The 25,953-nt window shown below is 58.2% G+C and overlaps 1 protein-coding gene across 5 annotated transcripts; it reads left to right on the top strand.

Moving 5' to 3' along the window:
- The first annotated feature begins 21 nt into the window (after nt 1–21).
- Nucleotides 22–21,822, top strand: PNPLA6 (patatin like phospholipase domain containing 6). 5 transcript variants are annotated; one of them, XM_047094633.1, is made up of 35 exons: nt 22–115; nt 1,196–1,264; nt 1,347–1,415; nt 1,754–1,841; nt 2,013–2,095; nt 2,267–2,364; nt 4,340–4,480; nt 4,575–4,734; nt 5,087–5,167; nt 5,369–5,497; nt 5,870–5,950; nt 6,041–6,203; nt 6,397–6,480; nt 6,755–6,864; nt 6,990–7,157; nt 7,250–7,327; nt 11,183–11,388; nt 11,874–12,005; nt 12,084–12,207; nt 12,609–12,722; nt 12,953–13,028; nt 15,009–15,152; nt 15,376–15,439; nt 15,709–15,877; nt 16,046–16,228; nt 16,412–16,530; nt 16,703–16,859; nt 17,175–17,291; nt 17,379–17,448; nt 17,888–18,004; nt 19,576–19,877; nt 20,774–20,890; nt 21,101–21,197; nt 21,290–21,399; nt 21,530–21,822. In XM_047094633.1, the coding sequence occupies exons 2-35, from the start codon at nt 1,262–1,264 to the stop codon at nt 21,602–21,604; spliced, it is 4,029 nt and encodes a 1,342-aa protein (XP_046950589.1). In that variant the 5' UTR covers nt 22–115; nt 1,196–1,261; the 3' UTR covers nt 21,605–21,822. The 5 variants fall into 5 exon arrangements, with proteins under 5 accessions (XP_046950589.1, XP_046950591.1, XP_046950590.1 ...); XM_047094635.1 differs by having other exon boundaries at nt 23–115; nt 15,012–15,152; XM_047094634.1 differs by lacking the exon at nt 22–115 and having other exon boundaries at nt 1,182–1,264.
- The last annotated feature ends 4,131 nt before the right edge of the window (nt 21,823–25,953 follow it).

Below are 25,953 nucleotides of genomic sequence, written 5' to 3'. Positions count from 1 at the left end.
GGGGGCGGGGCTGCGGGGCGCCCTGTGGTGAATGATTTAAAGGGGCCGCGCCTGCGGCGCCGGGCGGAAAGCTACCGGTGTTGGCGCAGAGTGGAGCCTGGCTGCGGCCCCCTGGGTGAGTCCGGGTTTTCGTCGCCCCCGCAGACGCGTCCCCTCCGGGATCGTTAGCGAGACCTTGGTTTTCCTAGGATCTGTCCTCCGATTTCTGGTAGTCCCAGGCTCTCTTATGTTCCCATCCCCCTCCTCCCCCGGTTCCCGGCAGGTGTTTCCACGCGGGTAGCTGGGTGTGCGCTAGGGTGAAAGGGCCCTAGTTCTCCGTAAATTTTCCATGTAGTCTCTAAAGGGCCCAGTGACTCCCCCAAGTTTCCGTTAGTACTCCAGCCGTGCCAGAAACATTCTCATTCCCTCAGAAAAGCCCCAGCAATATTCCAGCGTTCATCCCGAGGCCGGTTCTCTAGCTCAAACGACCGCTGGGACGTGCCCATCCAGCTCCCAGTTTCCCCAGTAACAGTCCTGTATTCCTGGGAATCTCGGCAACTTTACAGTGACCCCCGGTAATTCCAGCATCCCTGGTTTCGTGTCAGTAATGGTGCCAGCATCGTTCCCAAAGTTCCAGTGATGCTCCACACTGTCAGAGACCCCATAACTTTATTAATGCGTGACAGTAAAGCTCCAACATCAGCCAGGAACACCCTGTGACCCCGCCCCACTCCGAGCATCTCGGGATCCTTCCGAGACCTCGACATCACCCCAGGACCCCTTGTGTGGTAGTTTGCCGGCAGCACTCCCAGCGCCCCGGCCTGTGGGTTTCCGGAGGGGTAGGTTTAGGTCAGAAGCCAGTCGTCTCCTCGACCCCCATGGCTTGAAGACCCCAGTTTCCCTGGGAAGGTCCATCCAGCCTTCGCAGGGGGGTGCGGCCTAGCGTCTGCTGGGTCAGAATTGATCAATCCCGCAGGGAAGAAGCCAGGAAGGGGCCACTTGCGGGAGGAAGTCGGTCCTCTTGGGCGCCCGTGCAGTGGCTGCTGACTGGGTGTCTGGCAGGCTGCCCTTTAGCCCCAGGGTGGGGCTCTACCGCTGGGGCGTCTGCCGGCCCAGCGTATGGGTGACGGGAGCCAGGCGGGGAACCAGGGACCCCCCCCCCCCACTCCCTAGCCCGGGACTCGAGGTCCACCTGCACCACTTCTCTGCTCTTCAGTGCCCCTCCAGCTGTCCTCTGGCCAGCAACGCCATCCAGGTGGCCCGTACGAAAGGGGCAAGGCTCATGGTAAGGAGCAGGGCTTGCGGCAGGGGAGAGGGGGGCCCAGAGCGACGACTTGCACCGGTTCCTTCTACTTCGTATTCCCTAGGACTCAGGGTTACCAGACCTGCCTCCCAGTCTGAAGCAACTGATGGAGGCTCCGCTGCAAACCGGAATGGTAAGGGTTGGGGAGGTGTGGCGCTGCGGGAACTACAATTCCCGAAATGCTCAGCGCTCATCGCGGTCCCGTGAGACCTTGGTTACGCCTGTTCTGGCGGAACTACGTTTCCCGGCGTGCACCGCGGGCCGCGGAGCCGCCGGAAAAGAGTTGCGCCCCCGGGGAGGGAGCAGCGCCGGCCCATTCTGCAGATGGGGGCATCGAGTCACGGGCCGTCTGTGACCTCCTCGGGGGCCGGGGACTTGGCGGAGTGGGATGGGGACGGGGGCGTCCCGGCCTCCGTGGAGGGCTCGGCAGGCCGGATATGCGATGCGCAGCCAGTGCCCTTCATCCCGCAGGTGCTGGGCGTGATGATTGGGGCTGGAGTCGCGGTGCTGGTCACTGCCGTATTCATCCTCCTGCTGGTGCGGAGACTGCGAGTGCAGAGTGAGGACCCGGAGGGCCCCTCCGGGGAGGCTGCGGCGTAGGGAGCTGAAATGTCCGGGGTCCTGAGGCAGTAGAGATGGGACTTACGGGAGTCTCCAGGCAGGGTCCTCATCTCTGGTCGCGTGGAGTCTGCGCGGAGCTCAGAGTGCTTCTCTCCCCACTTATCCCCAGAGACTCCAGCCCCGGATGGTCCCAGGTATCGATTCCGGAAGAGGGACAAAGTGCTTTTCTATGGTCGGAAGATTATGCGGAAGGTGAGTCTAGGACCTCCTGGGGTCCTTGCCGACCACACAGAGGTTCTACCCTTTCCCTCTTGCACCTCTTAGTAAGCCCGCCCTCCTTGAGTAAGCGTCTCTGGATCTGGTCCCTTCTCCCCTTAGGTCTGAACTGGCAGTTCACCCATCCCCCATCCTTAATTCTCCTAGGTATCACAATCCACTTCCTCCCTGGTGGATGCTTCGGTCTCCACCACTTCCCGGCCACGCATGAAGAAGAAACTTAAGATGCTCAACATTGCCAAGAAGTAAGGCTGTACTGGGTGTACCTGGCGCTGGGGGACCATCTCAGGGACCTTTTGAGTAATCAGCCCACAGCAAAGGGCCTATCTAAGGGTTCTTTGAACCCCACGGACTCAGAGGGGCTATCTCAGAGCTCTCCCACACCAGACAGGCTGTCTGTGGTGTCTCTGTGCCCCGAGGGCTCTCTCAGCTATGTTCCCCTACCACAGGGGTGTCCGTGAGCCCATTACCTCCAGCCCATATCTCAGACACTTTATAATACACGTAGGGGTCTGCCTCCTGGTTTGCCGTGTGGGCTAGTTCATGGGTCTCCCCACCCAAGAAGTGATTCGTTGGGGTTCACTCAGGTGTTTCTGTGACCTGCTGGAGGGGCTGTCTCTAGCTTTTGCGTTCTGGGGGTATCTCTGCAATTTCTCTCCGTCAAAAAGCATCTTTCTATGTTACCTGCCTTAGAGTTCTTCCCACACTAAGGAGGCTGTCTTAAGCATTTCTGTACCGCCAGGAGTTATTTCAAGAATCTTCTTGCTTTAAGAGGCATAGGAGGGCATGTCAGGGGCCCATGTCATCAGCAAAGGGCTATCTCAGAGTCTGTGAGAAAGGCCCTCCCAGGGATCTTTCTAAGTTGGAAGCTGGCTCTGAGGTCGGTCTCCTGACATCATGGAATATACCTGAAGGTCTGTTTTGAGGGTGTCATCCCAGGGCTGTTCATGATCAACAGTTGTGTTATCACACAGCTTTTTAGGGCTTGAGAAGCAGTGGGTAGCTTTAGATTCTCTATGGTCAGTTGAGGGTTTATATCTCGTGTGTGTTTATGTCGCGGGGGTGGTCTCCGTGTGTGCATACCCTTAAGGAGCTACACTGATGTCATGACCTTCAGAGGGCTATCTCAGCTCTCTGAGAACTGGGTACGGGCTAGCCCAAGATCTCTCTGATCAGAAAAGGAGCCATGTCTGGATTTCTCTGTATCATGGAGTTTAATTCAGGGGTCTGGTCATACTAAAGGGTCTATGTCAGGAGTCTTGTGACCAGGGGAGGGATCATCTCAGTAGTAACTGTGCCTTGCCGGGAAGGGTTCTCCCAGGTCTGTGGTTAGCAGAGGAGCTGTATCTGTACTCTCCCCTCATGATGAGAGCTATTTCAGGAGTCGTGACCATCAAAGGCGTCATCTCAGGGTTCTTGATACCTGGGCATAAGGGCTAGCTCAGGGATCTTTGCAAAGATCAAAACAGTTGTACCGGGGGGTGACTGGGTGGCTCAGTCGGTTAAGCGTCCGCCTTCGGCTCAGGTCATGATCTCGCGGTCCGTGGGTTCGAGCCCCGCGTTGGGCTCTGTGCTGACCGCTCAGAGCCTGGAGCCTGTTTCGGATTCTGTGTCTCCCTCTCTTTCTGACCCTCCCCCGTTCATGCTCCTTCTCTCTCTGTCTCAAAGATAAATAAACGTTAAAAAAAAAAAATTAAAAAACAAAACAGTTGTACCGGGGGTCTCCTCATATGATGGAAGCCACCCCAGAGATCTGTTCGCATTAGAGAGATTTTGTCAGGGCCTAGTCTGTGCTGAGAAAGATGGTCTCAGGGTCCCATGGTGAACAGAGATGCTATTTTGGGGGGCAGCCCGTATCTTACGTCAGGGATCTGCCTAACTACAGGTTCCACCTCAGAAGCTTACAGTTAGTGAAGGAGTAATCAGCAAATTCATTTTGTGAGGGATCAGACCAGTAAACATTTTAGGCCTTACAGGTCACACGATCGTTGCAGTTACTCAACTTAGCTGTTGAGCGGAAGTAGCCGCAGGTAACACGTAAACGAACATAAACGAACGTGAATTGCGTGTGTGCCGATAAAACTTTATTGACACAAGTGGGTAGGAGGCCAGGGTTTGCTGATCCCTGTCTTTTGTGATCTGGGGGAAAGGCTGTGTGGAGTCTCAGGTCTGCCCGAGCCCCCTCCCTCCCCGCCCCCTGCACCCTTCTCTTCCCACCAGGATCCTGCGCATCCAAAAAGAGGCCCCGACACTGCAACGGAAGGAGCCCCCGCCCGCGGTGCTTGAAGCTGACTTGACGGAGGGTGACCTGGCTAACTCCCACCTGCCCTCCGAGGTGCTCTACATGCTCAAGAATGTCCGGTCAGTGTTGGGGTGCAGGCGGGGGGCTGCAGAGCTGGGGGCTCACCTGACCTCCTGCATCCCTCCTCCCCCTCCTCCCTCCCCCATCCAACAGGGTGCTGGGCCACTTCGAGAAGCCGCTCTTCCTGGAGCTCTGCCGACACATGGTCTTCCAGCGGCTCAGCCAGGGTGACTACGTCTTCCGGCCAGGCCAGCCGGATGCCAGTATCTATGTGGTGCAGGATGGGCTGCTGGAGCTCTGTCTGCCGGGGCCTGTGAGTGGACCACCCGAGGGGGCACCAGAGGGAGATGGGCAGGGGGAATGGGCACTGGTTATCGGGATGGGCATTGCTGTCAGTCAGCAGGGTAGTGGTCTTCTGAGATGTGCGGGCAGGAGTTGGGAATGAATGCCCAAAGCTGTCGGGGTGGTCTACATCGTCAGCAGTCACAGTTAGTGATGGCTAGGAAACGGATGCCGGTCAAAGATTTGGTGGGTGCCGGGATTGGGATGTCAGTGGTCACTGGGTGGTGAGGTCGAGAGCCAGGGGTGTGGTCAGGAGGTGGAACGCCTGTTGGCAGGGTGGGGACAGCCGTGGTCAGCCCCCCACTCCCCTCCCGGTGTCTCAGGACGGGAAGGAGTGTGTGGTGAAGGAAGTGGTCCCTGGGGACAGTGTCAACAGCCTCCTGAGCATCCTGGACGTCATCACCGTGAGTGGTCGATCTTGGGGGGCGAGGAGGCTGGCTGTGAGGACAAAGTCGGAGGGCTGGTTCGGAGAGGGTCGTCTCAGGGACGCCAATCGCCGGTAGTTCCCTCGGGTGCCGCCAGTGTTCTCAAGGCACTGGCGTTGGGAAGGACTGGGGGAGCGGGAGCCCCTGATTTTGAGTCTCCTCGTTCCCCCGCGCCCCCAGGGCCACCAGCACCCCCAGCGCACTGTGTCCGCCCGGGCGGCCCGAGACTCCACGGTGCTGCGGCTGCCAGTGGAGGCCTTCTCTGCCGTGTTCACCAAGTACCCCGAGAGCTTGGTGCGGGTGGTGCAGGTCAGCGGGCCCTCTGCCTCCCTCCGCCTACCCGACCGCCACGGGCACCTGTGGGCTGGGACTCAGCAGCCAACAGGTGCTCAAGCTGTGCTATGGGCCCTGAGCAGGCAGAGCTCCAGGGGGGCCCTGTCCCCTCCCTCCAGCTGTCTCCACACCTGCTCCCCCCCCATCTTCTGCCACCTGATTGTGGCTTCCTCCCTGGCTGGCCCTCTGCCCCGGGTCAGCCCCTCGCTGCTGAGCCGACCTGGACCTTCCCTCCACTCCAGCCCCGAAATGCTTCCTCCCAGCCTTCCTGTTATCCAGCTCTTGTCCCGCAGTGTCTCACCTCCGGTTTTCTCCCCGGCCCCGCCCCCTCCGACCACGCCCCTGCAGATTATCATGGTGAGGCTGCAGCGGGTTACCTTCCTGGCGCTCCACAACTACCTGGGTCTGACCAATGAGCTCTTCAGCCACGTGAGTTGTGCCGGGAGCACAGGGAACACGGGGCTGGGGGTGGGACGCGTGCCTCCCGGGTGGTACCACCAGGGTGCTCTCTGTCCCCAGGAGATCCAGCCCCTGCGCCTCTTCCCCAGCCCTGGCCTCCCAGCCCGCACCAGCCCCGTGCGTGGCTCCAAGCGGGTGGTCAGCGCCTCCGCCACCGAGGAGCCAAGGGAGACTCCCGGCCGGCCACCTGACCCCACTGGGGCCCCGCTGCCTGGACCTGCAGGTATCCCAGAGGACCCCAGCCCTCTCCCGGGGACCCCTTAGCTGGGTACCCAGGTCTGACTCCTGTCCGGTCCCCTAGGGCTCCCTAGCCTCAGGGAGCCATCGGAATCGCTTTCCTAGTTCCCTGCCGCATCATCCTAGCTTCGGGCGTGGTGGCTCTGAGGGGCCGGAGCCTGAACACGTGTCTCTCGCAGGGGACCCGGTGAAGCCCACCTCCCTGGAGGCCCCCTCCGCCCCGCTGCTGAGTCGCTGCATCTCCCTGCCAGTGGACATCTCAGGTTTGGGGCGCCGGAGGGGAGCGGGGGAGGCCATCAGGCTTCTGGGTTGAATGTCGGGGTCCCGGTCTTGATTTTCCCCATCTGCGAAGTGGGAATACTGGCAGCACTCGCGGGGCTTTTTGGCGGGTAATCACTGAGGTGGTTAAGAAGGATTCTGCGGCAGGGAGTGGTCACGGAGTAGTCCTGTCTGCACGGAGACGGGATTCCGCACATAAGTCAAGTGTGGTCACTCGCGTCTTTGTTGTTTTTGTAAAATGCCTCCCGCTCACGGCAGGCTTGCAGGGTGGCCCCCGCTCGGACTTTGACATGGCGTATGAGCGTGGCCGGATCTCCGTGTCCCTGCAGGAAGAGGCTTCGGGGGGGCCCCAGGCGGCTCCCGCTCGGGTGAGGCCTTGCCCTCTCCCCCACCTCGCCCCAGCGCCCTCCCGGGACCCCAGCCTGGTGCGCGGTGGCGTCCTCGGGAGGAGGTCAGGTGGGAGCACGGAGGTCACAGGCCCTGTCCCATGCAGACCCCCACTCAGGAGCCCCGGGAGCAGCCGGCGGGTGCCTGTGAGCACAGCTTCTGTGAGGAGGAGTTGGCCACGGGGGGTTGCCCCTTCGGGCCCTACCAGGGGCGCCAGACAAGCAGCATCTTTGAGGCGGCCAAGCGGGAGCTGGCCAAACTGATGCGGATCGAGGTGGGCGGCCGTGGGGCCCTGGGGCGCGTGAGGTGGAGGGTCGGGGTGGGCGGAGGCCGGACAGGCCCATCTCAACCCCGCTTTCCCTCCAGGACCCCTCCCTCCTCAACAGCCGGGTCCTGCTCCATCATGCCAAAGCCGGCACCGTCATCGCCCGCCAGGGGGACCAGGTGAGGCTAACTCCTGGTCTCTGATGCAGCTCTGACCCCAGACCTCTTTCTGACCCTTGATCCTTGCCCTTTGACCCTGTATGAAGATCCCCGAGTATGTGATTTCCGCCGCTGATCTTAGGTGCTGTGACCCTGATCCCTATGTCCTCTGGACCTATCGACCTTTCTTCTCCAACCCTTGAACCTTTTATCATAGGACCCCCGACCCCTAGATCTCTCTTACCTGCCCCGGCCTCTCCTGTGACTTGTATTTTCTGACCTTTCCGTTCCTCAGTATGCGCTCACATCCTGTGTGCCTCTCATCCTGGGCCCCTGCTGGGGTGGGTGTGCGATAAGTGTGTGTGGATCAGAATCTGGACCCAGAGGCCGTGAACCAGCCCCTGGAGCTGGATTTCAGTGCTTCCTGGTAGCACCCAGCAAGTGTAGGAAAGCGTATCGCAGGAGTCCCTCTGGTGTGCATGTGGGGAAACTGAGGCCTAGTCATGATTTCACAGTCCAGAAGCCGGGAGGAGGAGGAGGAGGAGGAGGAGGAGGAGGAGGGTTCTGGACTGAGGGGGCCAGAGTTGCAATCAGACTCTGCCCTGACTCCCTCTGTGACTTTGGGCATGTCATCGGAAAAGTTCTCCACTTCCTCATCCACAGAATGGGGTGATAATGGTAATTACCTGCTAGAATTGTCATGAGGGGTAAAGAATAGTTCCGAACCTGAGGTGTTCACGGGTGACAGGCCCAGGGGAGGGGGCGGAGCAGCTCATGGGGAGATGGTGGGGGGGTGACAGGACTCAGGCACTGAGACTGCAACCCCACTTCAGGGGAGGGCCAGGGGGGCCCCAGGCTTGGGGAGGGGGGTGTGGATTTGGGGGTGGCCCACCTGCTACCGGCTGAGATACTGTTCTATCACTTGACCTGTTGGTTGAGCAGATGCCTCGAGCTGCTCATTGCAAGGCCGGGCTCCTTTCTACAGAGGAAATTGGGTGCGGCTTTCGCAATCTGGGGCTGAGGAAGTGTGGTCACACCGCAGCTCTTGTGGGGGGCCCCTGGGCGCTGCTTATCTGCGAGACGAGGGGGCTCAACCCAGTCCCAGCTGGCCTGCTAATGGACCAGACTGGTCTACAACCATGCGAGGCTCCTGGTGGGGGGGGGGGGGGGGCTCTTCAGAACTTTGTCAGGGATGTTAATCTGCTGTGTCTCTCTCCCTCCAGAAATTCATACCACTGGTTTGCAAATGGGGGCATTTTTACCCCCCAGGGGACATTTGTCAGTGTTGCGACATTTTTTATTGACTTGGGAGGGTGCTACTGGCATCTAGTGGGTGAAGGCCAGACATGCAAGAATGCACAGGACAGTCCCCCCCCACCCCCCAGCAGATTTATCCAGTCCCGAGGTTATGAAACTCTGCTTTACACAGGTATTGCCCAAAGTGTGCTTCTTGGAACACCTGTATTACTTACAAACAAGGGATCTGTGCTCAAACAGGTTTCTGGAATGTTGGCTATTTAATCCCTTTGTGGAAGCTCTATTAGCATATTCAAGGCTCTGAGAAGTCCTGCAGTGAAGAGACTTGCTTCCCAATCTGATGACAAAATGGCAGATTAATTTAGCAACCCCCATTCATATCCCAAACCGAATCTGGAAATTCTCTTAGAGGGTTCCAGCAGGTGTGTGTGTGTCCTGGGACTGCAGAAGCAGGAGATACCAGTAAGGCCCCTCCCTGCCCTTGGGAAAACCCACAGTTCTGACAGACCTTGCGTTCAAAAGAATTACACCAGTTCTTATAAAATCGTGTGCTTAGTGCATACACATAAAAGATGTTTTTCCCTTTACAAAATCTGGCTTAGGCAGGGTAGCACCTCTGAGGAAGCAACCTCCAGCTAAGGAGGAAGGAGGGGGAGGAATTAATTATGGGCAAGGGGCAGAAAAGAGCTTTCTAGGCAGAGGGAAAGCTTGTGCAAATGTCCTGTGGTGGAAATAGGATATTTGACCTCTAGGAGACAAAAGGAGGTCAACAGAGATGCAGTGGAACAAGGGAACTGGGAGCAAAGTATGTATATGTATGGGGATAGTTTTTTTGACATGTAATTCACATACTATGCAATTCATGCATTTAAAGAGAAGTCTGTGGTTTTTAGGACATTCACAGAGTTGTGCAACCATCAACACTATCAAATGTTTTAATGACTTTCTTTTTAAAATTTATTTATTTATTTTGAGAGCACACAAACAGGGTGGGGGCAGAGAGGGAGAACCCTGGGCAGGCTGTCAGCTCAGAGCCCCACACGGTGCTCAAACTCACGGACTGTGAGATCATGACCTGAGCCGAAATCAAGAGTCGGACGCTTAACCGACTGAGCCACCCCAGGCGCCCCGTAGACTGCTTTTAACTTTTGCCAGACTGTTTTCCAAAGCGACTGCTGTTTTTACCTTCCCACCAGCAGTGGGTGACAGTTGTAGTTTCTCTGCATCCTCTCTAACACATTTTGATTCTAGTCATCCCAGTGCGTGCAGTAGCGTCTCGTGGTTGTGTTTTTTGTGTTGAGAGAGAATGCATGCACGAACGACTGGGAGACGGGCAGAGGGAGAGAGCGTCTCAAGCAGGCTCCATGCTTAGATCAGAGCCCAATGCGGGACCTGATCCCACGACTCCAGGATCATGACCTGAGCTGGAATCAAGAATCAGACAGTCAACCAACTGAGCCACCCAGGTGCCCCTCATGGTTTTGATTTGAATTTCCCTAGTGATCGATGATTTTGATCATCTTCTCATGTGCTTATTGGCCATTTGTCTACCTTCTTTGGGGAAGCGTCTATTCTGAGACTTTGACCATTTTTTAAAATTGAGTCATTTGTCTTTTTGTTGTTGAGTTGTAAGAATTCTTTATGTATTCCAGATACAAGACCCTTAGCAGATATGGGATTTGCAAGTATTTTCTCCCAGTCTCTGGGTTGTCCTTTCAGTTTCTTGAATCAGTGTCCTTTGAAACTCAGAGTTTTTCATTTTGATTAAGTCCAACTTATCAAGTTTGTGTTGTTGCTCATATTTTTGGTGTCATATCTAAGGATTCCTCACCAAATTCAGAGTCACAAAGACTGAGCCCTATATTTGCTTCTATGAGTTTTACAGTTTTACCTTTTACCTCCATGTCTTTTTTGATCCATTTCTATATGGTGTGAGGTAAGGGTCCAAATTTATTCTTCCATGGGCTAACTAGTTGCCCTGCGTAAACTCAGAGGGTTTAAGCTCAGCCATGCCGCACCCCTCCATAGCCCTTGCAGCCTCTTGCTGGCTATGTTGGAGAGAATTTATGGAGCTTGGGGCACCTGGCTGGCTCAGTCGGTTGAGCATGGGACTCTTGATCTCAGGATCATGAGTTGAACCCCGTGTTGGGCATAGAGATTACTTAAAAAAAAAAAAATCTCATGGGTGCCTGGGTGGCTCAGTCAGTTAAGAGCCCGACTCTTGATTTCAGCTCAGGTCATGATCTCATGGTCTCATGGTCTGTGGGTATTGAGCTCCGTGCTGACACCAAGGAACCTGCTTGGGATTCTCTTTCCCACTCTCTCTGCCTCTTCCCTGATTGTGCACGCTCTCGCTCTCAAAATAAGTAAACTTTTTAAAAAAAATCTTCAAAAAAGAATTTATGGGCCTTAATCTGGTCTCAGATTTTGTTAATCCGTTACTAATGGCTACCGTGGGTGCCCAATGGAAATTAGGTATGTTGTGCACTTCAGAGCGCTGCAGAGCATTTCCTCCCTCCTTTAACTTTTCCTTCCTTAGCTTTTCCTCGGGGTGCACTGAGCTGAGTTGAGGGTGGGAGTGTTGCCCCCGTGCCCATCTCTGCCTCTGCCCCCCCCCAGGACGTGAGCCTGCACTTTGTGCTGTGGGGCTGCCTGCACGTGTATCAGCGCATGATCGACAAGGCAGAGGACGTGTGCCTGTTCGTGGCACAACCCGGAGAGCTGGTGGGTCAGCTGGCGGTGCTCACCGGGGAGCCCCTTATCTTCACACTGAGAGCCCAGCGAGACTGCACCTTCCTGAGGATCTCTAAGTCTGACTTCTATGAGTACGGCAGGAGGCCCCCCCAGTGTTGGGGTGGGAGTGGCACTTGGAGGGCCCGACTTGACCCCATTGTGCTGGGGCAGAGCCCCCCCCCCCCCGCCCCCATGCCCGGTGCCTTTCCCGGGACAGCTTTTTTTTTTTTTTTTTTTTAATTTTTTTTTCAACGTTTATTTATTTTTGGGACAGAGAGAGACAGAGCATGAACGGGGGAGGGGCAGAGAGAGAAGGAGACACAGAATCGGAAACAGGCTCCAGGCTCTGAGCCATCAGCCCAGAGCCTGACGCGGGGCTCGAACTCACAGACCGCGAGATCGTGACCTGGCTGAAGTCGGACGCTTAACCGACTGCGCCACCCAGGCGCCCCTCCCGGGACAGCTTTGAGCCCTTCTGCTCCCACCACCAGGCCATCACGGGCCCTCTCCACTTCCCAAGGACATTCCCTTCCAGCTCCCCTCCCCCGGCTCACGCACCCCCCACTGTCCCCTGTAGGATCATGCGTGCACAGCCCAGTGTGGTGCTGAGCGCCGCGCACACGGTGGCCGCGAGGATGTCGCCCTTCGTGCGCCAGATGGACTTTGCCATCGACTGGACGGCGGTGGAGGCGGGACGCGCTTTGTACAGGTGCAGCTCAGGCCTTGCCTAGGACGCAGCCCCACCCCGTGGCAGCCCCCACCCCGTCTCACCCGCTCCCCACCCCAGGCAGGGCGACCGCTCCGACTGCACCTACATCGTGCTCAATGGGCGGCTGCGCAGCGTCATCCAGCGCGGCAGCGGCAAGAAGGAGCTGGTGGGCGAGTACGGCCGCGGCGACCTCATTGGCGTGGTAAGCGCCCACCCACCGCCCTCCAAACTCTGTAAGCCCCCCCCCCCCACCTCCTCCCAACAAACACGGCGTTCCAGGTAGTCTGATGGGACGGTGATGGCGGCTCCCTTCCGTGGGCGGGAGGAGGGGGCGACTTCTTGGGGTGGGGAGTCTTCATGGGTCTCCTCCCCAGACTTCTATCAGAAGAGGAGACAACCCCCCCACCCCCGGCCGACCCCTGCCGCATGGGTCCCTCTCCCCGACGTTCTAATGAGTCGTGGGGCCTGTGATCTTCCATCCCATATCGGGGGACCGTCGGGGTAGGGCCGGACCGCCTCCTCTCTGCACCCACGGTCGGCTTCCCCTTTCCTACCCGGGACCTCCCGGCTCAAGCAGCCCTGGTCACGCACGCGGTCTCCCAGGTGGAGGCGCTGACACGACAGCCTCGTGCCACGACGGTGCACGCGGTGCGCGACACGGAGCTGGCCAAACTCCCCGAGGGCACCCTGGGCCACATCAAACGTCGTTACCCGCAGGTGCTGCTGGGTGCTGTGCGGGCTGGTCTCCTTAATGGAGGGGAGGGCCCGAGGGGGCAGGGCCTAATGGGGGAGGGGGATAGAACCCTAGGGAGGAGGTGGAAACCCCCCCTAGTAAGAGCAGGGCTCTTTGGGGGCGGGGCCCGGGTAAGGGGTACGCAGGCAACCGAGTAGGAGGAGGGAAAAGTTGCCCCTCTCGTCTCACTGGAACGCCGGTTTCCCACGCCCAGGTCGTAACCCGCCTCATCCACCTGCTAAGCCAGAAAATTTTGGGGAATTTGCAGCAGCTGCAAGGACCCTTCCCGGGTGAGAGCCGGCAGCCCCGGGAGTGCTGGGGGATGTAGTCGTAAGACTAGAACACGCCGGGAGAGGGAGCCCTAAGCCCTGGGCATGCTGGGAGATGGAGTCGGGAGTAGAAACCACGCTCTGGGTGGGGCTTGAAGCGGGGAGGGGGGGGGGGGATCTGATGGATTTCCGGTGCCTGCTGTGGGGGCGGGGAGGGGGATGGAGTTCGGGTTCCTGGGCAGGCCGGAAACGGAGACCTAGACCCCCGGCCATGCTTTTAATGGAATCTGAAGTGTCGGCAGTGCTGAAGGGCAGAGTCTTTAGTGGCAAGCTGGGTTGTGGGTGTCCGGGCCTACGGGGCGGGCTAGGGACCACATCTTGAGCCCACTGTAGAGGGAGTCCTTAAAGGAGTATGCTGGGAAATGAAGTCCGTCGGGGTGGGGGGGTGGGGTCAAGGGTCTTGTTGGGGAGTGGCTTCTGAAGTGACGGGCAAGCTGGAAGGTGTGGTTCTCTGTTCCAGCGTTTGCTGGGAGGTGTGGTTCCTTGAGTTAGGGTCCTTCGGGGAATGGAGTCGGGTAACAGGCATGTGGGAGTATGGATGGGGCTGAGATTCTCTGTGAGGGCAAGCCCACCCTGGATCAGCCCAGCAACCTCTACGCCTGCCCTTCTTTATCCCCAGGGTCTTCTTAGGCCCCTTCGGCCTTGATGCCTGGATGGGGGATGGGCAGTGGTGACCCTTGGCTAAGAACCGCCCCCACGCCCAGGGTCTTTCCTGACATTTTTTCCCCTGTCTTGGCCCATGTATACAAATGCCCATTCACTTCCATCAGGCCATCCGTCCACCCTTGTCACAATTCTGGGGAAATCGCAGGGGCAGAAACGTCAAGATATCAGACCCCTGAGAGTCTCTCTGTTGATGAAATACAGAAAAGTTTTCCAGGGAGCACCTAACGTCCTAGGCACTGTGCTGGGCACGGGAGTGGGGAGAGTGCATAGGCAGACAAAGCTTCTAAAAGGGCTTACAGCTCGACAAGCGAGGTATTTTAATGTTTATTTAATTAAATTAATTTAATTAATTAATTTAGAGAGAGACAGAGTTTGAGCAGGGTAGGGGCAGAAAGAGAGAGAGACAGAGTCCGAGGCAGGCTCCAGGCTCTGAGCTGTCAGCACAGAGCCCGATGCGGGGCTCAAACTCACCAACCGGGAGATCATGACCTGAGCCACAGCCGACGCTTAACTGACTGAGCCAACCAGGCGCCCCACAAGCGAGGTATTTGAAAAACACAAAGAAAAGGCCTGATGTCACAAGCTGATACACACAGCGAAGAAAACAAAAGGTCTTGATGGAATATGTGACTAGTGGAGGGAGGGCAGCCTTTCTGAGGACGATGAGCTGAGACTTGACAAATGAGATAGGGCTTGGAGGGGAACTAGGAAGACCCACACAGGATTTGGGGGCTTTGGGCCGCTTCACGCTTCACGGATGAAAGGGAGCGAGCGGGAGAAATGGAGGCCGGGGCCTGGAGCCTGGGAGGGGCATTTAAGCTTATTCAGACTGGGGAAGCATCTGGAGGGGAGGAGGCAGTGAGAGGTCCAGGCAAGAGAGAGGGGTTCGTGGCTTGGTGTAGGAGGTTCGTGGAGAAACTGAGAAGCAAGTGGATGTTTCTGCCTAGTTTTGCGTTTAAGTCCCTTCAGTGGACAGAGGCACCAAGGCCAGAATGGGGTGGGGGCACGGATCCGTCCATGCAGACACATAATGTAGAGTTATGTGATGGATCCTGTTGAGGAGATTAGGCCCCAAATCGAAGTTCACACGGGCAGGTCTTATCAAGACGGGGGACGGGGTGAGGCTGAGGGACCAGCACCGAAGCCGGTACCTTTGCTGTGGCTTCACCAGGCCTCAGCTAGGGGATGAGGGGCCGGGATTTCTGAGGAGGAGGAGGAGGAGACAGGTGTACCTTCCGGACACGATTGCACAACAAATCTTTACTCGGGACTCAGCAGGCTCGGGACTCGGCGTCCCCCCTCACTCGGAACTTACCAACCCAGCCAGCAACTTGGCAACCGTGGCGGTCCTGCCAGTGTGCGCCGAGGTGCCCATGGTGGCCTTCACCCTGGAGCTGCAGCATGCTCTGCAAGCGATTGGTCAGTCGGGGAAAGGGGCGTGGCCATTCGGCGGGGCGGGGCGCGCGTGGGCGGGGCGCACGTAGGCGGAGCGTTGGCCAGTGAGGGTGGGGTGGACCTGGGAGTGGGGGGGGGTATTCTCTTATAGGAGAGCCTCCCTGCCCCCCCACCACCACCACTCCCCGCAACCCTGCACCCCTCTCTCTTGGCCTGGATTCCTAACTTCATCCTCACCCGTCCCCAGGTCCAACGCTTCTCCTCAACAGTGACATCATCCGGGCCCGCCTAGGGGCTTCTGCCCTGGATAGGTATGCGTTTGGGGTTTGAGGACGTGGGGATGGACTTGAAGCCCAGAATTCTTTCAATTCTGGTTGAGTTCTGGGCTGTGAACCAAGGAGCATGCGCCCCATCCTCCGGTCAATGGGAGCCCGTGGATTGAATCGCCCCTGGAGGGCGCGGATGCAGGGGTGTAAGACTCCCTCCAACCCTCCAACCCGGAATGGAGCTGCATGGTTTCCGGGAGGTGTGGGACCCCTGACCAGCCCCCAGGATGGCTCACCCCCAACCCCTGTCCCAGCATCCAAGAGTTCCGGCTGTCAGGGTGGCTGGCCCAGCAGGAGGATGCCCACCGCATAGTGCTGTACCAGACTGACGCGTCGCTGACACCCTGGACTGTGCGCTGCCTACGCCAGGCCGACTGCATCCTCATCGTGGGCCTGGGTGACCAGGAGCCCACTCTTGGCCAGGTCCGGAGACCGCACGCACACAGTGACCCCGCCCTCCCGTGCCTGCGCCGGGCCCCGCACACCCTCACCGTGGGGCTAGGCGAGCGGGGACCCAAGCTCAGCCGGGGGGGGGGGGGCGGGGAGGAAATGACCCACGATCAGTGACTTCCATCCTCCGCTACCCCACAGCTGGAGCAGATGCTGGAGAACACGGCGGTGCGCGCCCTCAAGCAGCTGGTGCTGCTGCACCGGGAGGAGGGCGCGGGCCCCACGCGCACCGTCGAGTGGCTCAACATGCGGAGCTGGTGCTCGGGGCACTTGCATCTGCGCTGTCCACGCCGCCTCTTCTCTCGCCGCAGCCCAGCCAAGTTGGTGAGGGCTGCACTTGGAGAGGGGCCCCGCGGGAGGCGGGAGGGGGCGGTGGAGCACCCTAGGGGCGGGGCCTAGGGGCTGTGGGGGCGGAGCGGTGCCGCGGAGGCCCAGGTAACGCCTCCTACACCCCACCCTCATGCGTCGCCTCTCTCTGCCCCGCGCCCCCCGCCCCCTGCATCCCAGCACGAGCTCTATGAGAAGGTTTTCTCGAGGCGCGCGGACCGGCACAGTGACTTTTCCCGCCTGGCGCGGGTGCTCACAGGCAACACCATCGCCCTGGTGCTGGGCGGGGGCGGCGCCAGGTGAGGGGTGGGGCTTGTCCTGAAGGGTGGGGTTTGTTCCCTGGGAGCCCTCCCATAGGGATAGGGCTGGCGCTTGCTGGTTGCCTGGGGAGATGGGAGAAGGGGAGTCCTTGGTTGGGGGGGCGGGGGTGGGAGATCTCCAGGGAGTCCCTGGGTTTTCTCCCCTTTGCAGGGGCTGCTCACACATCGGCGTGCTGAAGGCATTGGAGGAGGCAGGGGTCCCCGTCGACCTGGTGGGCGGCACATCCATCGGCTCCTTCATCGGTGCCCTGTACGCTGAGGAGCGAAGCGCCAGCCGCACTAAGCAGCGGGCCCGGGAGTGGGCCAAGGTGTGTGTTGGGGGAGGGGAGGGGGGAGGAAGGAGGGGAGGGGGGAAGGAGGGGTGGGGGACAGGCCCACCCCCACCCACCGCAGGAGGAGCACCCTGAAACCTGACCCCAAAGGGTTCCTGAGCCCTTTCTGCCCTTTTCCTGACTTAATTTGTGAACCCCACTTGGACCCCAATAGCGGATTCCTCCAGGACTTTGTGACCTCCTGGTTAGTGACCTGGCCCCCAGCTGGAGCCAATCAGGGCCCTCTGTGACCCCCTTGTTAGTGACCCCGCGCGACTCCCGTTTGACCCTCACTGGCCTCCTTGCCCCTAGAACATGACTTCGGTGGTGGAGCCGGTGCTGGACCTCACGTACCCCGTCACCTCCATGTTCACCGGGTCGGCCTTCAACCGCGGCATTCACCGCGTCTTCCAGGACAAGCAGATCGAGGTGTGCCCTCCTCCCTTGCCTGCCCTGCCCCTGCTGCTCTCTGCGGGAGCCCCCACTCCTCTGCCACCCTGGTCCCTGTCCCCACAGGACCTGTGGCTGCCGTACTTCAACGTGACCACGGACATCACCGCCTCAGCCATGCGCGTCCACAAAGATGGTGGGTGCCCCCAGCCGGCCCCACGACAATCTCTGTGGCCGTGTCGGGAGGGGGTGCAGGGAGGGCAGCTGAGCATCTGGGACGTTGTTAACATGAGTGACCGTCCACCCTGGCCTGAGGGCCGAGCACTAACCACCACCCACTAATGCCCCGGAGGCCCCAGGTATGTCTGTCCTCAGGGGTGGGGGGCTGGAAGGCTAGTCAGGCCCCTCACCCCCTCACCGCCGTCCCCGCAGGCTGCGTGTGGCGTTACGTCCGGGCCAGCGCCTCCTACTGTCCCTACCTGCCCCCACTCTGCGACCCCAAGGACGGGCACCTGCTGGTGGATGGGTGCTACGTCAACAACGTGCCAGGTCAGCGAGCCCACCGGGCTGGCCGGGCCTCCGAGCGTGTCTGAGCGTGTCTGTGCGTGTCTGTGTCTGTGTGTCCCGCCGGGCAGGCTCCCTGTGGCGATACGTACGCGCCAGCATGACGCTGTCGGGCTACCTGCCCCCGCTGTGCGACCCGAAGGACGGGCACCTCCTCATGGACGGCGGCTACATCAACAACCTGCCAGGCAAGTGGCTGCCCCCTCGCTCCCACGCAGAAGCGCGCGCAGCACACGCGTGAGCAGGTGGGCCCACGTGCAGGCACACAAACAGGCGCCCGGGAGGCCATGCCCTCGCACGCCCATCCCTCCACGCTGCCGCAGACACACACGAGCGCACACGCACAGATGGCGGGCACCCGTGCGACCGAGTGAAGCTCTCGCGCTTACCTGCTGACCTCACCCACGCCGATGGCAGGCGGCCGGCTGTGCGGTTCGACGTCTCACATACCCCGAAGCGAGCGCATACGAACAGACGCGTGGGCTAGGGACACGCGCACTCCCGGGGCCCGCAGGCCGAGTTGGGGGGGGTCAGCAGACGACAGTGAATCCGGCCCCCCGGCCTGATTTCACAAATGAAATCACACAGCCACGCCCAGTCGTTCACACTCCGTCTCGTGGCCGCTCCCGTGCCGCCGTGGCAGAGTCGCGCGCGGTTGTGACGGAGACCATGTGGCTGCAGAGCTAGAGTTGTTTTCTCTGTGGCCCCTTACGGGAAACGTTGGCAAACCCCCGCCATCGGTGCTCTGCACAGACGCACAGCCTAACAGCCACACGCACGTGAGCAGGTGTGCACAGATCCGTAGGTGCACAGGCGCTAGGAGACTTGCGAGGGCCGTCCAGGTGGGTGCACAGAGACGTCGACACACGCTGAGGTGTGCGTGCTCACACACACACACTCACACAGGAGACACACACGGGTGGCAGGCGTGTGCAGGCTTGTGCAGGCGCACAGACGTGGCCACGTGTTCTGAGACACACAAACAAGCTCGTGAGGGGCTCAGGCAAAGTCTGATGGAGACTCAGGTCTCTTTCCTGGCTGCAGGACCCTGTCCCCATCCCCCCAGGCCCTCCCAGACCCACTCGGGGACGCTCAGTGGGACACACGGACATGGAAACACAGACCCACAGACACACCGGCCTCCTCACCGGGCCATCACCCGCCCTTCACCCCTCTGTCCTGTTTCTCTGAACCTCCTTGTTCCTGTTCATTGTTCTCTGTCCCCGTCTCAGCCCCAGATCTCCCCCCAGATCCTCTCTCCTTCCGAATCTCTGATATCTCTGCCCAGAAAATCTCTGTTGCTGTCTCTGCATGTCTGCATGTCTCTCCCTTGTGGTTTGACGTCCACGCGTCTCCGTGTCTGTTTTCTTGCCCCTTGGTCTTCCAGCCTCTGTGACTGTATCTTCCTGCCTCTCCGTTTCCTGGTGTCCTCACCACCCTGTCTCTCCTTATCACTCCCTCCACACCTCTGCCCCCCCCCCGACGTGTCTGACTTTGTGTTTCCTCCCCAGCGACGTTGTCTGTATCTCCATCTTCTCCAGCCCTCTGGCCCCACTTCCCCAGACCTAAAAGCTCCACCGTCTGATCCTACGTCCTCAATGTCACGGGCATCAATGCCCATGCCCTTTGCATACCGGCTTGTTGTTTGCATGGTTTTCGTGTGTGACCTTTTGCATGATGGTATTTGTGGGACTGGGTTGAGCTTCCCTGCCCTGGGCTCTGGTGGGGAGCCACCTGCTGACCGCCCCCGGCCCCACAGCGGACATCGCCCGCAGCATGGGTGCCAAGACGGTCATCGCCATCGACGTGGGGAGCCAGGATGAGACGGACCTCAGTACCTACGGGGACAGCCTGTCTGGCTGGTGGCTGCTGTGGAAGCGGCTAAACCCCTGGACAGACAAGATCAAGGTTCCAGACATGGCTGAGATCCAGTCTCGCCTGGCCTACGTGTCCTGCGTGCGGCAGCTGGAGGTTGTTAAGTCCAGCTCCTACTGCGAGTACCTGCGCCCGCCCATCGACTGCTTCAAGACCATGGACTTCGGGAAGTTCGACCAGATCTATGTGAGCGGGTGGGAGCGGCATGGTGCCTGTATGGTGGGCTGACAGAGCTTTACTACTTAGAGCCCAGAGCAACATGAGGGGAAGGATTCTAGGGCTCCGTTCCCAGATGGGATCTGTGAGGAACAGAACGGTAATTGATTTGTGATGTCTGCAGTGTGTGTGGCAAGGGAATGTGGCTGTGCATGTGCCGTGTAAGAACTAAGATTCCCGTTATGTGCCAGCTGCACTGCCTGAAGCACTGTCTAGCGATTTCTAAAGCCATTTTCTGCATCGGTGGGAATGAGAACATTGGTCAGTTTGTAACGTTTGCCACAAGCATGGGAGAGGTGTGGAGCAGTGCATATGTCACCTGCCACTGACCTGAAAAATATGTCCTAGCCCATGCTAGCTGAAATTGACTGGGAGCTGCTGACCAGAGCCCTGAGTAAAAAAGTCTGACCCCCTTTCTGGGCTCACTAGGAAAGCGTGCCGTGATGGATTGGTGACATCTGTCACGGGCACGGGAGATGGTGATATCTACAGACGTATTGCATTTTTGCAGACCTTGAAATAAGCTTACACAACATCATCTCCGGCCATTTGGTACTTGGCACACTGCACAGGGCTGAGTGGGAAAGAACGTAGAGAGATTGATTGGTAATGTCTGACAGGCACAGGATGAGACGATTGGTAATGTCTGACAGGGGCACAGGATGAGAAGCGTGGGGACAAGTGTGCGACCTATGGCTGGCCCTGAGATAGGTTTAGTCTCAAATGCCAGCTCCCCCAGAGCATCAGGCTGTTGAGAGGCCAAGGAAAGGTCAACAGAACAGAGCTGAGGAGAGAAGGGGAGGCAGAGAAGAACGTTAGGGGAGTGGGGTTTGCGGGCATGGCCTCAGCCTTCTTGCCTCCTGCAGGATGTGGGCTACCAGTACGGGAAGGCTGTGTTTGGGGGCTGGAGCAGGGGCGACATCATTGAGAAGATGCTCACGGACCGGCGGTCTGCTGACCTCAATGAGAGCCGCCGTGCGGATGTAAGCCCGTGACCTACCCCAGTGGGGCCACTCTTAAAACTAGATTACCCCAACCCGTCTCAGGTGACCACAGACCTCCTTGGATTTAGCTGAGACCCTCAGACCAGAGAACTCCCCCTAGGATCTTCGGGCCCCCAAAACACCACAGGCCCTGATGCTCCAGGATCCCACAGAGTCCCCGAGACCTTCACTTAAACCTGCACTCCACAGGTGCTGGCCTTCCCCAGCTCTGGCTTCACCGACTTGGCAGAGATCGTGTCCCGGATTGAGCCCCCCACGAGCTACGTTTCCGACGGCTGTGCTGATGGTGAGGGGCCCAGGTCACTCCTAGGAGGGTGGGGCTGGGCCTGGGATTGGTGGGCCCCTGGCCCCACACCTCACCTTGCTCCCTGATTCCAGGAGAGGAGTCGGATTGCCTGACAGAGTATGAGGAAGACGCAGGGCCTGACTGCTCGCGGGACGAAGGGGGCTCTCCTGAGGGCGCCAGCCCCAGCACCGCCTCTGAGATGGTGAGAGCGAGTGGCCCAGGCCCTCCCCAAGGTGGGGTGACACGGCTGATGCATGCCGAGCGGCGTGCACCAGCATCCCGGGCTCTGTGATACATGTTGATATGTGTGTGTGACACTCCTGTCCCCTCAGGAGGAGGAGAAGTCAATTCTCCGGCACCGGCGCTGCCCGCCCCCGGACCCTCCCAGCTCGGCTGTGGATGCCTGAGGACCTCGAGAGGGTCCCCTGGGGCTGGGCTGGGGGCGAGCCCTGTGGGGGTGGCTCATTCCCTCTCTGCCTGCTGCTATGCCTGCGACCCTCCTGGGTCCCCCTTGATCCCAGCGCCCAGGGCGCACACACTGGACTGCCCTGCCCCCGAGGGGAGGGACAGCACCGCACTGAGGACCCTGGATCAGTTACTCCCAATAAACCCTCCCCTCTTGGAAGTGGCCTCATGTCATCTTTGGGTGCAGGGGGCACCTTGCCCCACCTTCCACGACTGGGATGGCTGGAGCTGGGGCCGAGACAGCCTTGAGCTTGTCACAGCCCCCGCCCCTGCTGCCCCCTTGCCCAGCCTCAGGCCCAGCTTCCCCGAGGGCTCTCAGAATTCACAGGACCTCCGAATACCACAGGCAACCCCCAGGGATCACAGGTGTTCTTGGGTGCCCACCCTGGCACCCCTTATTTTCCCCCTGCCCTTGGCTGGTCCTGCTGTGTACACGTGCTTTGTGTGCTACGTGTGCCTATTGTGTGCGCAACAGAGCCTGGCTCCCAAAGGATGCCCTGTGCAAATACGCAGGCACACGGGGGCGCACACGCGTGCACGGAGCTCACAAACTTTCAGAGACTCCCAGGCATGACCCTACTGTGTGTTCAGCCAAGGCTGCACAGAATGAGCCAGTCCCGACAGTGCACAGAGACCTGTCCCCAGGGGTTCTCAGTCACCGTCTTGGTGTGTCTAGACTGTGGAGCCGAACTGCTTGGTGTGAGGCCCCAGGCTGGCTTCTTACTGGTGGCCTCAGGCTTGTGGCTGAGGCTCACCTGCTCCACCTGTGAAGTGATGCTGGTAGTAAGTGCCCCATCAGATGCCACTGCTACTGTCACTACAGCTATTGCTCCTGGGCTCTAGCCTGGGCCTGAGCCCGGGCCCCTCGAGGCTCCCAGCCGGCGCCCCTACTGTGTGCTGAAGGCCTTTTGGGGGCTCCCAGTCACTGCCTTTACCACATGCCGTTAAGTGCAAAATTCGGTGGCCCCGTTGTGCAGCCATCCCCACCGTCCCCCTCGAGAACTTTCTCACCCGAAACTGAAACTCCGCCCCAATTAAGCACTAACTCCCCCTCGCCCAGCCCCAGCACCCATCAGCTACTTTCTGTCTCTATGGGTTTGACTCCTCCAGGGACCTCATATAAATGAAATCAGATAGTATTTGTCCTTCTGTGTGACTGACTTATTTCGTTAAGTATGACGCCCTCAAGTGTTATCCGTGTAGCAGGCATCAGAACGTCCTTCCTTTTTAAGACTGAATGATACTCCGTTGTACGGATGGTTCACGTCTTGTTCATTTGTTTACCTGTCAGTGGATGCTCCTGGCTGCTTCCACCTTGGGGGCATTGTGAGCAATGGTGCCATGAACACGGGCATATACATATCCCTGCTTTCACTTCCGCTGAGTGTGGACCCAGAAGTGGCATTGCCACGTCATATGGTCATGCTCGGTTTAACTTTTTGAGGAACTGCCACACTCTTCCTCACGGTGGCTATACCACTTGACCTTCCCACCAGCAACACACCAGCCTTGGGAGGTTTTTGAGTGGGGAATAGTCAGATCTGTGTCTCCAGAAGGGGATGGCTCGCAAAGGACCGAGGAGAGATGACTGGGGCAGCGGACCCAGGGAGGGGAAGGAGGGACAATGTCCGAGACATTCACAAGAAAATTTGCCAGAATCCAGAGTTTGATGCACACCAGGGGGCAGGGCGCAGGGGACGCCAAGGAGGACGAGGGCACCATGGCATAGGTGACCAGGGAGGGGCCTCTTTGTCAAGATGGGACGTGGAGAAAGGAACAGGAGTAGGGGGTCATTCTGGGCTCTGTTCTGACCACGTTCAGTGTGAGGAGCTTGAGGGGCCGTCCGAAGGGAGATGGTGGGGGCTCTGGACATTTGGGTTGGGGACTTAAGAGAGATTTGTGCTGGGACCAGTCGGAAGCACCAGGGCAGTGGTGGAGATTGATGACATGGGGATCGATGACGTTGTCCAGAGAGAGGCTGTGCCGAGCGAGAACAGCCCTGGGGCTCACGTATGCGCTGTCTTCTAGATACTTATCTGAAGCTCCCCTCCTCGCCTTGAAGTGGGCCAGGGCCAGCTGGGGTGGGCCGAGCCCCCTAACAGTGACTCTGTGGGCTTGGAGAGCACTCCTCTTCCAGGCGGACCCAGTGCAAGCTGGAGTTGGGCCGGAGCTCCCCACCATCCCCAGGTATATTGCTTTGCTGCGGCCACCATAACAAAGTACCACAGGCTGGGGGCCTTCAACACAGACCTTTATTTCTCAGTTCTGGGGTCTTTGAAGTCAAAGACTAAGGTGCCAACATAGCTGGGTCCTGGGGAAGGACTTTTCTGGGTTGCAGGCTGCCGACTCCCTGTTGTACCCTCGTTTGGCAGACAGAGGGTGAGAAATCTCTCTGGGGTTTCTCTTATAAGGGCACTCGCCAATCCCACTCGTGAGGACTCCACCCTCGTGACCTCCCAGAGGTCCCATCTGATGCCATTACATTGGAGGTCACCACTTTAACATACAAATTGAAGCAGGAGACACAAACCTTCAGTCAGGGAGTCGAATTCTCTGTTGTGCCAATTCTTGGATTATGTGAAGGAGAGAGCTGTCTTTCCTGGGCTTTGGCTCACATGATTTTCCTACTGCTTCTGAAATTAATCATCACAAACTTGGTGCTGAAAGCCACACACGTTTATTATTTTACAGTTCTGGAGTTCAGAAGTTCAAAATGGGTCTCTCTGAGCTAAAATCAAGGTGTCTGCGGGGCTGCATTCCTTCTGGAGGCCCTAGTGGAGAATCTGTTTTCTTGCCTTTCCATCTTCTGGGGGCACCTGCATTCCTTGGCTTGTGGCCGCATTGGAAGCCAGAGGTGGCTGGCTGCATCTTTCTTGCGTTGCATCACTCTGACCTCTGCTTCCAGTCTCCATCTCCTTCCCTGACTCTGACCCTCCTGCCTCCCTCCTGTAGAGACGCTTGTGACGACATTAGGCCCACGTGGGTAATCCAGGATCATCTCAAGATCCTCAGTGTAATCACTTCTGCAGAGTCCTTTCTGTCAGGTAGGGGGACATTCACAGGTTCTGGGGACTAGGGCGTAGGCATATTTGGAGGAGGCGGGCGTTATTTTGCCCAAGCACACGGGCTGAGCCGATAGAAGACCCTCAATAATTAGTCATTTTTGACATTCTGACTATTCGTATCTGGCACACCAGAGCCTCGAAGGTAGGGAACTTCATTTCCTGTACCCCATTGGGAACCTGGTCTCATGGTGTCAGCACCATGGACAGCGAGAGAGAGCTGTCCCAGGTGCTGATAAGTCCCCCTGTCTCTACCTTCCCATCCAAGACCGTGACGTCGCTGCCCTCAGCAAATCTCTAGGTTTTAAGAGGCACATTAAGCTGAAGATTCAGTCCACGTTTGCCCCTTGTCAAAATCTCCATCCTAATGGCCTTCCCCTCCACCCTCACCCATGCTGTTCCAATTACACCAGCATTCTTTCTTTTTCTCAAACTCTCCCGCCTTCAAGCCCTCTCTTTTCACTCTTTGTGTAGCTGAATAAGTCTGTTCTCAAATATCACTCCTTCAGACTGTCTGAAGCTACTGTCTAAAGTAGCTTTCCCACCCCCGCCTGCCCCGTTTCCTTGCTTTTATTTATTTTTTAACGTTTATTCATTTTTGAGAGACAGAGAGAGACAGAGCATGAGCGGGGAAGGGGCAGAGAGAGAGGGAGACAGAATCTGAAGCAGGCTCCAGGCTCTGAGCTGTCAGCACAGAGCCTGACGCAGGGCCTGAACCCACGAACTGCGAGATCATGACCTGAGCCAAAGTTGGACGCTCAACCAACTGAGCCACCCAGGCGCCCCCAAATCACAATCTCTATCCACAGTTGTTTTACTTGTTTATTTAGTTGTGTATATCTTTCTGAATGAGACACGCTTGAACAGAAGTTCCATCACTGGGGAAACTTTGCATAAAAGAGCTCCTGGCTCAGAGTAGCTGCTCAATAAGTGCTTGTTGAATGAACCCAAGTTCTGGAGATAAATCAAAGATGCTTGAGGTGTCTCCCACTCTGTTGGGAGTCTTGGCACCCCACCCTGAGACCACATAGTTTCCCCTTTCCTTTAAGCACAAATTAACACCATCAGCAGCAATAACAATAACAATGAGCTTATGGGAAAATTGCTATATATCAGACCTTGCACTGATGCATGAATGTTCTCTCTGAATTCCTACAGTAGCTCTATGGAGGACGTATTATTATCATCCCATTTTATAGGAGAGAAAACAAGCTTCTGAGGGGGTTAAG

This window comes from Lynx rufus, unplaced genomic scaffold (assembly GCF_022079265.1).
Source record: "Lynx rufus isolate CCGP_SWC_20201006 ecotype Redwood Valley unplaced genomic scaffold, mLynRuf1.p SCAF_4, whole genome shotgun sequence".
Classification (NCBI taxonomy): domain Eukaryota; kingdom Metazoa; phylum Chordata; class Mammalia; order Carnivora; family Felidae; genus Lynx; species Lynx rufus.
Note: the sequence above shows the minus strand (reverse complement) of the source record. Positions and strands in the feature narration are given on the sequence as shown.